Raw genomic sequence first — 14146 nt, 5'->3', positions numbered from 1 at the left:
TTTTTGAGATATCCTGCTATGTATGGTTTTTGGCCCTATCTCCCAATAGTGAAGAATCACTTAAAATTTTCTACTAGCCGGATCCATATTCAGGTCTTCACCAAAATCGAATTGTTTCTTCCTTGTCACACACACAACCTCTCCACCAAGTTTCGTCCAAATCTGTCCATAAGATAAAAAGAGATACAAGATGACATGAGATTATAGTGTATACTGCTGACTTGAAGATCATGGGACGACGTGGAAGGGGTGGAAGGGAAGAGCGATTGAATAGACTCAGGAAGGCGGTTGAAAAGAAGGACTCGGACACAAATGAGCCAAAAGAGGTACAAAGAAGTGGGGGTGAATAGTAAGCTTGGATTTTGTAAAGTTAACAAGCATGGAGTTAACAAGTATGGAAGAATGGATGCGTCATAAGAAAGGGGGGCAGGGGAGGAGGAGAACTCAATTGCCAATGGCAACCACAATATCTGACTATATGATCAACATGGCAGTCATCATCGAATCTGTTGAAGAGAAAGTGTGCAATGTGAAGTGCAAAGTAAATATGTCGACACGATGCCATTGATGTCCTGGATCTCCCAAACTATCACTAACTAATGCGCACTGATCCGACATGTACGCCAGGCTGATGAGTGGGGATGCCATAAGAACAACAAAGCACAAATTTAATATCACTCGGAAATGGGGCAGGATTGGCCTCTTCCTGCGTTGAAGGTGTCATACATATCAATTTGCAATCACCTAATTAAACTCAAATTCAATTCAAAAAAAATAACTTTTCACATTACACCTCCTTTCTTCGTGCTTACCTTCGCAGCCACGTCCATCTGCTGTCAGGGTGAAACCACGATGACACTGGCATTGAAAAGAACCCGGAGTGTTTACGCAGACCTGCTGGCACGGTCGGAGTTGGCATTCATCCACATCTGTCGGGTCGGCATGAGCATGTTGCTGACATTAAATAAAGTTCTCAACTTCTGGTGCACAATGTTTGGTGAGCACACACTGCATTTATACACTTAGAAAACAAAACTTATTCCATCCCCAAGGAATTACCATCACCATGTTTATGAAGCACCTGGATTGCTGGCCTGCATCTTTTCTGGGAAGGGGGGGGGGGGGGGAGAGGGGGGGGGCGGTGGAGAAATGCCACTTGTGTTGTTATATCCTATTGGATAGGCCTCAGGGTAGACTATATTGTATCGGCACTCAATGGCGTGCTTTATTTTTTGTGGAGTTCCTCTGGTGCTTTCTGATGTGGATTGTGATACACCAAAATGATCGTCAGGATCTCCCGAGTTGATATTCCCATGTTGACTACAAATAATCCGAAAAATTCCCATGTTTGTGAATGCCTGACATGTTAAGGTGTATAGAGCAGTTTTCATAGGCCCTTCCATGGATTGGCATTCCAATTACAAAATAAACAAGAAAGAGCAATCAGAGATTGCAAACCCTCGCTAGGATGTATTTTCAGTGGTTTTTAAGGCTTTTGTGTCCAAACCAATATGGCGGCCGAACCACGTGACTGATGACGTCATCATTATTTTTTTCCTAAACTAATTTATTCCGAGATTATGCTCAAGAAATTTCATCTTGATCGGATGAAGTTTTGTACTTGTCCAATTATGACGTCATAATGGAGGCACCTATGACATCATCATGAACATATTTTATTCCCCATGGAGAATTCTTTACAATGAGCCATGTCTGAATTGTTTCTATTCAGTACTTTCGGAGATATAGAGGTGCAAAGTTTTTCGGTTTTTCCAAGATGGCGACCGAACCACGTGACCTATGACGTCATAATTATAAAAAAAATTATACAGGTGGAGTTGCACCTATGGTGAAAATTTCCTGTCAATCGGACCAACGGTTGCAGAGAAAATCATATTTATTCTGTGCGGACAAACAAACAAACAAACAGACAAACAAACATGACTCAAATGCAATACCCTCTCCTCTGGTGAGGGTAATAACAAAAACAATGATAACATTTTAACAAAGCATATATGAATTAATACTTATAACATTAACAACAACAATAATAGTTATATCATTTGGTAATAATAATAACGAACATATAATCCTCTGCTCTGGCCCAAGCACATCTGGGCTTGATGGAAAGCAAGCTAAATGCTCAAGCTCGACAGCAGGCAGGAATGCTACAAGGCCGTGAAGACCAATGAAAATGTGGTCAAATGGACCAATGGGCACACTCGTCGATCAAATGTTTGAAAAATAAAATAAAACGGACTTGCTCAAATCGAGAAACCAGGCTTATCATTGGAAATGCGAGCAATGTAAATCAAAGTTAGAAATACTTTGCAAGGTAAACCCCCAGTTAGAATCTCCAACTTGTGACTTACTCACAATAATCTGTAATCGATGTCAGAAATAATAAGATGGAATCAGCCATTTAATTTGTAGCTTCTTCTCAGAATGGCCGACGCTCAAGCGCAAGTATGTGGGACCCACGCCACGTCCCAAATTCCAACAGCTGCTGTCTTGACAATATCAACCAAGCAAAACAAACTCGCTATAGACTCTGTCGTAGCCACACGTGTATCCAGGACCGTGCTGGGCATGTGCAGTGCACGACGGTTTTGGGTCTGGGATTGTGGGGTAGTTTTGGAGAAAAGTTTATCATGGACATTTTCATGGATGTTGAAGGTTTTCAGATTTACTCTGCAGTGCTGACTCGGTTCATTCCTTGTTTACTGTGGAACGAAAACGTCACTCCAGATATTATAAAGGCTTTACCTTGGCATGTTCCATGGGGTGCTGTTGTGAGGTAACCCTTTGGGCACTGGCAATGGAAGGTACCAGGTACGTTGGTGCACACCAGAGGTTCTCTGCATGGCGAATGTTCTTCAGCACATTCATCAACATCTTTGAATGGGGGAAGAAAAGAAAAAAAGAGAAGGAAGGGACAATGACATGTGTATTAAACAATCCCACTGAACTTTTCCATGCAAACAACATGTGTTTATCTAACATCGGGGTGAACATGTGACAATCTTAAATTTTAAGTACAGAGACAATTTGCGGGATGATTCCAAGATGGTGTGGTGTTGTGGTGTTGTGTTGGTGTTGGTGTTGGCCTGGTGTTGGTGTTGGCCTGGTGTTGGCTTAGCGGTTAGGGTGCCGGCTTGGGAACCTAGGATCCTGGGTTCGAATCCCGGTCGATCGCTGAATTAACGTCAGGGGGATTGACTCTATACTCAGCCTGTCATCCTTCCGAGGTCGGCAAATTGAGTACCAGCTTGCTGGGATGAATGATCACAGTGTGTACCCCGATTTAGAATAGGTACACCATATCCCTGCGCATCGTAAGAGCGTGACCAAGGGTTGGCGTCAGGAAGGGCATCCGGCCATAAAAACATTGCCTCAAACAGGGAACCATGATTGTCATGGGGCCCGCAAGGCTAACCCCTGCTCTAGCGGGGAAAATGGCCTTTAAACGATCATTCATTCATTCATTCATTCATTCCAAGAGACTGTCCCACCCCATGCGGTTATAGTCAGGGGGCCAGGAGCTGAAACTGGAAAGTGGGTCCAAAGTTTTTTTTCTCAGTGTTTTCATATTATATAGGTATTGTACTCTATGAAACTGCATAATGGCATTCTCCCATCATTGAGCATTTTCATATAACAGGCTTTATACAATTGCGGCTATCGGGACGCAAAACACTGGTTTTAGAGGAATGGGGAAAATAGAAATACCCTTATATCTTTACAAACATTCAAGCTAGGGTCTTGATTTTTTGCATATGGGTGTATCTTGACCATACCTATTCGTGGGTCAAAGGTCAGTCATAGGTCAAGGTCAAAGGTCAAATATCTGGGTCAAACGTGTACAACGCAGCATTGTTTATACACTGATATATTTCTCATTATACTGAACCTGTATCCATTGTTATAACGTCTAATGTCTTCTTATAAGGTCTCATGAGCTCAATACTGAATGAAGAAATGCTGGACTACATAATTTTATTGAGTTCTTTATGATTTTATGTTCAAAGATTACATCAAATCTGGTTACGTAAATGATCTGTATTCGGTGTACCTATTCATAGGTTACTAAACCACAAAAATTGTACATATTCTGTATTTGGTTTTAAAATCTTTCTTATATGCGAATGTAAATAAATTTTCTTATAATTTTGATTATTTAATCTAAAGGCTTTAATTATAAAATTTCTTATATGCGTATTTAAGAATACGACTTAAAGCTACTTTTCAAAAAATACAATTAAGTTACTTTGGAAGTAAATGTGTTTTGAGTTTTGATTTGAAAGTTTTTATGTTGTGTGAGGTCCGAATAGTTATACTTATAGGTAGTTTGTTCCAGAGGGCAGGTACTGAGTTGCAAAAGGCTTTGTCCCCGTATGGCATATGAGTTCTATTGCAGACAAGGAGAGTCTTATCAGCGTGTGATCTTAAGTATTTGGCGTCATTAGAATGAGTGTGAGTATTAAAGACAATACTCACATTATTAAGTATTATTAAAGACAACAAACAAAGCCAGACAATAAAATAGAGCGTTACTCGTATGTATTCAATGCAAGGCCAGAAACACGCGAAGATCGGACAGGAAACAACATGGCGTCCACAGACCACGTGACTAATTTTTTTCGGACTCTTCATGTCGCAACTCTCTCTATACAGGGACTCTACAGTGCAGGAGAACCACCTGAGAGTGGGGGTGGGAGCAGCAGCTGAGTAGGAAGGGAGGTGTGTCCAGATGAGATTAACAGCTATTAAACTCCACACTCCACAATCCTGAGGGTGTGGCAAACAGAGTTTAAACTCCAGCCAACAGAGCTCTTCCACCCGAATACAAAGAGCTCTTCCACCCAATACAAACACCCTGGGGATAATGTACTGTGTCACTCTACCAGGATCTGGACACAAGAACACTCAAATCAATACACACGTTGTCAAAGTACGTTTTAAGCTTCGGAAAAAGACAACAACACAATGAAGTCACTCACAAAAAAATAAACAAGAAGACGTGATGCAGAGCACGCATGATACTTGCAAAATCCACACCCCTCCCCCTCACCCCCCCCCCCAAAAGGTTGCAATTGATCCAGAAAATTGTCCATTTCATCAAGATCAAAATTGACGATCTTCATCAAAGCTCAGGTCAAGAGGATGAAAAGTGATGATTTTTAGATGAAAATTGATGATTTTAGAAGTTTGACCAAGAGTTGACCTTTGACATTTTGACCTCAAAATAGTTGGTTTCCCAATTCAGTGAAGCACTAGGCAAATGCTGTTAAATTTTCAAGTCAATTGGATGAAAATTGATGATTTTTCAGATGAAAATTGATGATTTGGAAGTTTGACCTTGAGTTGACCTTTGACATTTTGACCTCAAAAAAGTTGGTTTCCCAATTCAGTGAGGCAATATGCAAATGCTTTTATGTTTTCAAGTCAATCAGATGAAAATTGATGGTTTTTCAGATGAAAATTGATGATTTGGAAATTTGACCTTGAGTTGACCTTTGACCTTTTGACCTCAAAAAGTTGGTTTCCCAATTTAGTAACACAATATACAAATGCTGTTCAATTTTCAAGTCGATCAGATTAAAAATGGCGATTTTAGAAATTTGACCTCCAGATTACCTTTGGCCTCAAAATCAATAGGCTTCTCAATTGTGACGACATCTATAGCTCGGTGAAGTTTTGTGAAGATCGGTTTAAAATTGTGACCTGTGGGTGACTGACATACAAACAAACAAACAAACAGACAAACAGACAGACAGAATAACGCACAAGACCAACCAATATACTTGAAAAATCTTCGATTTTGCAAGTAATAAAACAAGTATACATTCAAAGTACACCGCCCCATGCCAAATAAATAAATATCCTCCAGCGCGGTATTGCCGGGGTGCCTTCGGTGCCCGGCGATACTGCCGTGCAGCACATAGAGACTGTACAGGAGAGGAGGTACAATAATTACAATAATGTACAATAAGTTAATACAATAAAAAAAAGTACAATAATAAGTACATTAATGTACAGGAGGGAATGGTGTACAATAATTGATTGATTAATTGCGTAATTAAAATCAATAATTAACAATCATAAAATAATTTCTTAATCAATTGGCTAATAGCATACCAGTTTCATCCGAAGCTGTAACATTTTGAAAATTAATTAAATAAGTCATTTATTGAAAAAAATAAAATTGATTAATCAATAAATAATAAATCTATTAATTGATTAATCAATAAATAAAAAATATATTTTAGAGCCACATCACTTGGTCACTGTCGTGTCCAAATATTAGCTTCCTTGCTCAAAAGGTGTCTGAGATATTGCCCAGATGAGAAAGGAAATAAATAAGTACTTCATTAATCAATAATAATTAAGTAACTAATCAATTAATTGAATAATCAAAAAACAAAAAAATACCGTTTTTGCCAAAGCATGTGCTAACTTTTGTGCCGAAATTTCAGCTTCGTAACTCAAAGGATGGCTGATATATCACCCGGATAAACAAGCAAACAAGAAACCAAACAAACTAGAAATATGTCGTGCGAAGCACGATACTTGCGAAATATCTAAAATAAGTTGTTGGCCTATGATGACCTCAAAAATAATTGGTGGTTGAATTTAGAGTCCAGATATGCAAATCCTCTTAAAATTTCAAGTTAATCAGATGGAAATTGAGGATTTTAGAAGTTTGTCTTATTTTGACATTTTTGGCCTATGTTGACCTCAAAAATACTTGGTGGTTGAATTCAGTGTCCAGATATGCAAATCCTCTTCAAATTTCAAGTAAATGTGATGAAAATTGAGGATTTTAGAAATTTGGCCGATGTTGACCTCAAAAATACTTGGTGGTTGAATTGAAAAGATATGTTAGGTGACATGAAAATCCTATTCAAATTTCAAGTCAACAACAACAACAACATGCATTTTAAGGCCATTTTCCAGGCTGGAGCGGGGGTTAGCCTTGCGGTCCTCATAACAATCTTCTCCATTTTGCCCTATTTTCTGCATCTCTCCTTGTTAAACCCCCTTGCCCGCATTTCTTCTTCCACCATCTTTAGCCAAGTCTTTCTCGGTCTTCCCCGTCCTCTACTTCCTTCTACATTCATTTCCATCACTCTTCTCAACCAGTCACTTTCATCCTTCCTCAACACATGATCAAACCATCTCAACCTGTTCCTCTTCACAGCATCAATCACAGGCTCTATTCCCATCATCTTTCGCAATTCATCATTTGTCTTCCTCTTTCTCAACGATACTCTGCACATCCGTCGAACCATTCGCATTTCCACCCTTTCCAACCTTCGTTGCTGCTCTACGTTCATTACCCATGTCTCGCCCCCATAAATCATAACACTTCTCACACATGCAGCATACACCTTTCCCTTCAGCTTCAACGACACTCCCCTCATCATCAGCACGCCACTCAGTTCCCGAAACTTCTTCCATGCACATCTCACTCTAGCAACAGTTGCCGAGTCTGATCCACCTTCTCCATTCAGCATGTCTCCGAGGTAGCAAAATGTTTTCACACCTTCCAGCTTCACACCGTCTCCAAGATCCAACTCAACATTTCCTCCGTGCACACCTTACATTTGAATGTAGCTGCCACACTGGTTAATGACCCTCTCAGACCACTACATTTTTGATGAACCCACTCAGCGCACATTGTACATTGAATGGAGTTCACTCCGACACCCTTCCTACACACAGCACAGGGCCACTTTCCAGTTCTTTCCATCTCACCACATGCTTTACCACTTGCCATCACCTTCGTCTTTCCGATATTCACCTTCAGACCTTTTGTCTCCATACATTCCTTCCACTTGTTCATCTTTTCCTTCAGTCCATCCATACTTTCCGCAATCAACACCAGATCATCTGCATACAACAACTCCCACGGTAAACCCTCCTTTACGTTCTGAGCCAGCACCTCCATCACAGCTACAAATAGTAGTGGACTTAGTACTGACCCCTGATGCACTCCCACCTTCACCTCAAACTCACCACTGTTCCCGTCCTTACAGCTGTGCACGCTCTTTTGTACATTGCCATCACTACTCTGATCAACCATTCCTCCACTCCTAACTTCCTCAATGCCCATGTCAATACTTTGTGTGGAACCCTATCGAATGCTTTCTCCAGATCAACAAACCCAAGAAACAACTTCTTCCTCTTCTCCATGTACTTCTCCTGCAACTGCCTCACAATGAAAAGCGCGTCTGTCGTTCCTCCGTCGTTCAAATTTCAAGTCAATCGGATGAAAATTGAGGATTATAGAAATTTGAAAAAAAGTGGTTGCCTATGTTGACCTTTTGACCTCAAAGATATATAGGATTTTGTCGGAGCATAAACTATACCATTTGGTGAAGTTTCGTGAAGATCGGTTTAAAATTGTGACCTGTTGGCAAGTATAAGTGAGCGGACAGACAAACAAACACACACACAAACAAACAGACACACAAACCGGAGTGATCAACATACTTGTCCAAAAATTTTTTTTTTTGCCAAGTAATAACGCACAAGACCAACCAATATATTTGAAAAATCTTCCATTTTCGCAAGTAACCGGAGTGAAAACTGAGTTCTCCCTTTCAGCGCGCATTATTGCTGGGCCCCCTTCGGTGCCCGGCAATGAAGTCATGCAGCGCCTGGAGATGGCATCGGAAAGGAGCGGTGTACAACATACGTTTCTTAAAAAAAATAAAACCTTCAACATGCACACCGAGGCCAAGCAACGGCATTTTCACACAAGCACTACACTTTCGAACAGGGGAAGAAACGGTGCCCCATGTCCACCACCCCGTCAGAGAGGGAGGACACCACCTGGAGGGATACACCCACCAAGACGTCCAGCATACCCCGATGGGCCTTCACAAAAAGATCCAAAATAGCATCATGCCACCTCCACAGCATGCATGGCCAAGTTGCAAGAGTGTGGGAGCACTGACTGGAGAAAATGTTCGAACAAATTCCCCCCAGAAAATGCCTTTTTCCAACATCCACAACCATTAATCCCATATTCCCGTCGGGTTGGCCGAAGGGAAGTTCCCAGCCCAAGTCTCGGACAAACCAGCCAGGGCAAGTCCCTCACGAACACACTAATAATACATGAACACTCAGGAGTGTCCTCTTTCTTGAAAGTTCAAATATGGTAACCCTACTTTCGCGGGCTGGCTGGAGGAAGTTTTTCAAGAGTGCACATTGGTGGTGCATTGGAGCCATTGTCTTTGTCGAATGGATGAAAAGGTCTGGACAGGGGAACACAAAATGGCGGACTAGGGGGGTAGGGGGTTAAAGGTTTAACTCCAATGGGAATGAAGCAGGGCACCGAGCTCACCTCAGAGGGGAGGGATCTTGACGGGACAGCGTGGTTCTCACACAAATCTCGTAGTTTTGGGCACGGAGGTGCAAGGTGGAGAGGGTGGGGGACTCGGGTTTGCCGTTGAGAGGTGGGGGGAACAGGTGCCATGGAGCCACACCAACAATCCGCCACAATATAATTTTGAATTTAATTTAACAATATCATCATTAGTCATCATCATATGAAAAAAGGAAACCAAGCAGCCTATATTCAACAGGAGGTCCAATTTGGTCTATGTGTCAAGTTTGGTTGCAATTGGCCCAGTGGTTTTGGCGTGATTGGTGTTTCACACACAGACAGACAGAAAATGACGTTTATGTATAAGATTGTGATTTTGTGACAATGTGATAAATGTTTCATGTGGGCAATATTGTAGTTGTGGTGACATAAGTGGCCGCATTTACAAAAGAGTTTAAGAGTTAAACATGTGTAGAATCGCTAATCGTGTGATGATGATTGTTGAGGCTCAACAACAACAACAACAACTCGGGCCTGGGGCGGAACCGGAAGTGCCTTTTTCTCTCTGTCTGCCATTTTGTGTGTGAGCGTGCAAACCGCCATTTTTCTCCGCTTGTATTTTCTTTTGAGTATTCACTCATTCTGCAGGTGTGAACACTTGGTACGTTATTATCCTACTGTGAAAATGCCTCTCTGTAACGTTTTAATCATTGAAATTCTTCGTGGTTGTTTATTTGTGATTTGTTGCTCGACAGTACCATACTGCTTGTATGAATTAATATCTTTTCTGTATGATTTGTTCATTTCAGCATAAAACGGAATTCTTTGGCAAGGCTGTCATCACGTTCTTGTTCATACGCCCGCCGGCGTGGTACAGATCACCAAGCGCCTGTACGATGGTGATCACCCGCCTGTACAATGATGATCAACCGCCTGTACAATAATGATCACCAAGCGCCTGTACGATGATGATCACCCGCCTGTACAATGATGATCACCCGCATGTACGATGATGATCAACCGCCTGTACAATGATGATCAACCGCCTGTACAATGATGATCAACCACCTGTACGATGATGATCACCCGCCTGTACAATGATGATCACCCGCCTGAACAATGATGATCACCCGCCTGTACAATGATGATCACCCGCCTGTACGATGATGATCACCCGCCTGTACGATGATGATCACCCGCCTCTATGATGATGATCACCCGCCTGTACAATGATGATCAACCGCCTGTACAATGATGATCACCCGCCTGTACAATGATGATCACCCGCCTGTACGATAATGATCACCCGCCTGTACAATGATGATCACCCGCCTGTACAATGATGATCACCCGCCTGTACGATAATGATCACCCGCCTGTACAATGATGATCACCCGCCTGTACGATGATGATCACCCGCCTGTACGATGATGATCACCCGCCTCTATGATGATGATCACCCGCCTCTATGATGATGATCACCCGCCTGTACAATGATGATAAACCGCCTGTACAATGATGATCACGCCGCCTGTACAATGATGATCACCCGCCTGTACGATAATGATCACCTGCCTGTACGATGATGATCACCCACCTGTACGATGATGATCACCCACCTGTACGATGATGATCACCCACCTGTACGATGATGATCACCCACCTGTACGATGATGATCACCCACCTGTACGATGATGATCACCCACCTGTACGATGATGATCACCCACCTGTACGATGATGATCACCAAGCGCCTGTACGATGATGATCACCCACCTGCACAATGATGATCACCCGCCTGAACAATGATGATCACCTGCCTGTACGATGATGATCACCCGCCTGTACGATGATGATCACCCGCCTGTACGATGATGATCACCCGCCTGTACGATGATGATCACCCGCCTGTACGATGATGATCACCCGCCTGTACGATGATGATCACCCGCCTGTACGATGATGATCACCCGCCTGTACAATGATGATCACCCGCCTGTACGATGATGATCACCAAGCACCTGTACGATGATGATCACCCGCCTGTAAAATGATGATCACCCGTTCAAAGTTAATCACCTATCGCTGAAGGGTGTTTATCTAATGCGCGATCAAAACCTACTCGTGATCAAAACCCTGCTCACAAGCATTTAAATACATAAATAAATACATAGCCACTAATTAATACCATGTATAGAACCCAAACATAAAAAGGTTGGTGTTACATTAACCATCATTGATCACTTCAATCCAGATAACCCAGAGTGGAATACATGTGGGAACCATAGCTTGGATACAGAGATTGTATACACATTCACAGATTGACTTTTCTGTGATCAATGGTTGGAGGGATGGATGAGTGAAAAGAGGGATGGATGCGTCGAAGGAGGGATGGATGTGTCGAAGGAAGGATGGATATGTCGAAGGAGGGATGGATGTGTCGAAGGAGGGATGGATGAATCGAAGGAGGGATGGATGATTGGAAGGAGAGATGGATGATTGGAAGAAAAGAGGGATGGATATTCTCGAAGGAATCATTTAATTGGCTGCTGAATATAATGCAAGAAAACCTGGATTGAGATGGGATCAACCTAAGAGACCTAAGATGATGATCATCATCATCACCATTATCATCATCATCAAAAGATGATCATCATCACCTAAGATGATGAGATCATCTCAACCGAAGATGAGGAGCAATACACTGAATCCCCTCCAACAATTGTCCGTGGCGCTTTCATTATATGGCGTCATTTAAATTGGATATTGGAGATATGGGCAGTGTTTCACAAGCTCAATCGGCTGTTTACATGCGCACAACTAAACGTATGCCACTCTCCCTTCGTAAATTGCTATTTAAACGGGTAATTAGCTGTGCTCGTACAAATACATTTTTGTCAGTGTTTAAAGGGTTAGACGTGTGTAAGCAAGACTCGCGAAACGCCTTTCGTAAATTCCGGATTCGGATCCGGCGACTGGAATTTTTCATGTGATTCTTCACCATTGAGAGATAGGGCCAAAAATGATACATGGCATGAAATTTCAAAAAGCTGTGGACGGATTCTGACAAAACCTGGTGGATGAGTTGGGGAGGTGACAAGAACAAGCCAATTAGGATTTGGTTAAGGTTCAGAAACAGTTCTGGCTATCAGTGGGATAGAAAACGCAAACTGTTCAGCCCGGCAGAGTTATGCGCTCTATCGAGTACCGTTCTAGGTCGCCAATAGTCTCATGTCGCCCAGGAGAACGAGTTTGTCACAATACATTAGAAAACAAAAAAATATTCTTGAGTAATGGTGTAATGGTGATCGCTCATGGAGACCATTCTGGCTCACTAAGCCCTTGTGCGGAAATACTGGCTCAACAAAGTCGCGCAGCCCATGCCGGCTCACAAAACACTCATGTGGCCCATGCCGGCTCACAAAACCCTCATGTGGCCCATGCCGGCTCACAAAACCCTCATGTTGCCCATGCCGGCTCACAAAACCCTCGTGTGGCCCATGGTGGCTCACAAAACCGTCATGTGGCCCATGCCGGCTTACAAAACCCTCATGTGGCCCATGCCGGCTCACAAAACCCTCATGTGGCCCATGCAGGCTCACAAAACCCCCATGTGGCCCATGCCGGCTCACAACACCCTCGTGTGGCCCATGGTGGCTCACAAAACCCTCATGTGGCCCATGCCGGCTTACAAAACACTCATGTGGCCCATGCAGGCTCACAAAACCCCCATGTGGCCCATGCCGGCTCACTAAACCCCAATGTGGCCCATGCCGGCTCACAAAACCCTCGTGTGGCCCATGCTGGCTCACAAAACCCTCATGTGGCCCATGCCGGCTCAAAAAACCCACATGTGGCCCATGCCGGCTCACAAAACCCTCATGTGGTCCATGCCGGCTCACAAAACCCCCATGTGGCCCATCCCGGCTCGCATAACGCCAAAGAAGCCCATGCTGGCTCCCCTTGTGCGGCCATACTGTCTCAACAAAGTCTTGTGCAGCCCATGCAGGCTCACAAAACACTCATGTGGCCCATGCAGGCTTACAAAACCCTCATGTGGCCCATGCCGCTCACAAAACCCTCATGTGGCCCATGCCGGCTCACAAAACCCTCATGTGGCCCATGCTGGCTCACAAAACCCTCATGTGGCCCATGCTGGCTCACAAAACCCTCATGTGGCCCATGCCAGCTCACAATACCCTCATGTGGCCCATGCCGGCTCACTAAGCCCTTGTGCGGAAATACTGGGTCAACAAAGTCGCGCAGCCCATGCCGGCTCACAAAACCCTCATGTGGCCCATGCCGGCTCACTAAGCCCTTGTGCGGAAATACTGGGTCAACAAAGTCGCGCAGCCCATGCCGGCTCACAAAACCCTCATGTGGCCCATGCCGGCTCACAAAACCCTCATGTGGTTCATGCCGGCTCACAAAACCCTCATGTGGCCCATGCCGGCTCACAAAACCCTCATGTGGCCCATGCCGGCTCACAATACCCTCATGTGGCCCATGCCGGCTCACTAAGCCCTTGTGCGGAAATACTGGGTCAACAAAGTCGCGCAGCCCATGCCGGCTCACAAAACCCTCATGTAGCCCATGCCGGCTCACTAAGCCCTTGTGCGGAAATACTGGGTCAACAAAGTCGCGCAGCCCATGGCGGCTCACAAAACCCTCATGTGGCCCATGCCGGCTCACAAAACCCTCATGTGGTTCATGCCGGCTCACAAAACCCTCATGTGGCCCATGCCGGCTCACAAAACCCTCATGTGGCCCATGCCGGCTCACAATACCCTCATGTGGCCCATGCCGGCTCAC

General features: G+C 43.8%; 1 protein-coding gene across 5 annotated transcripts in view; it reads right to left on the bottom strand.

Moving 5' to 3' along the window:
• Positions 1-14146, bottom strand: part of LOC137437044 (uncharacterized) — a 59351-nt gene that overhangs the window by 21323 nt on the left and 23882 nt on the right. For all 5 annotated transcript variants that reach the window (XM_078786952.1, XM_068131365.2, XM_068131366.2 and 2 more), the window contains 2 exons: positions 2767-2895; positions 813-929 (listed from right to left, as the gene is read on the bottom strand). In XM_078786952.1, the coding sequence (XP_078643078.1) occupies positions 813-929; positions 2767-2895 (246 nt within the window). The remainder of the gene's footprint in view (positions 1-812; positions 930-2766; positions 2896-14146) is intronic.

Source organism: Myxine glutinosa, chromosome 11, assembly GCF_964187855.1.
Source record: "Myxine glutinosa chromosome 11, kmMyxGlut1.1, whole genome shotgun sequence".
NCBI classification, from domain to species: domain Eukaryota; kingdom Metazoa; phylum Chordata; class Myxini; order Myxiniformes; family Myxinidae; genus Myxine; species Myxine glutinosa.
This window is presented reverse-complemented; position numbering and strand designations above follow the sequence as displayed.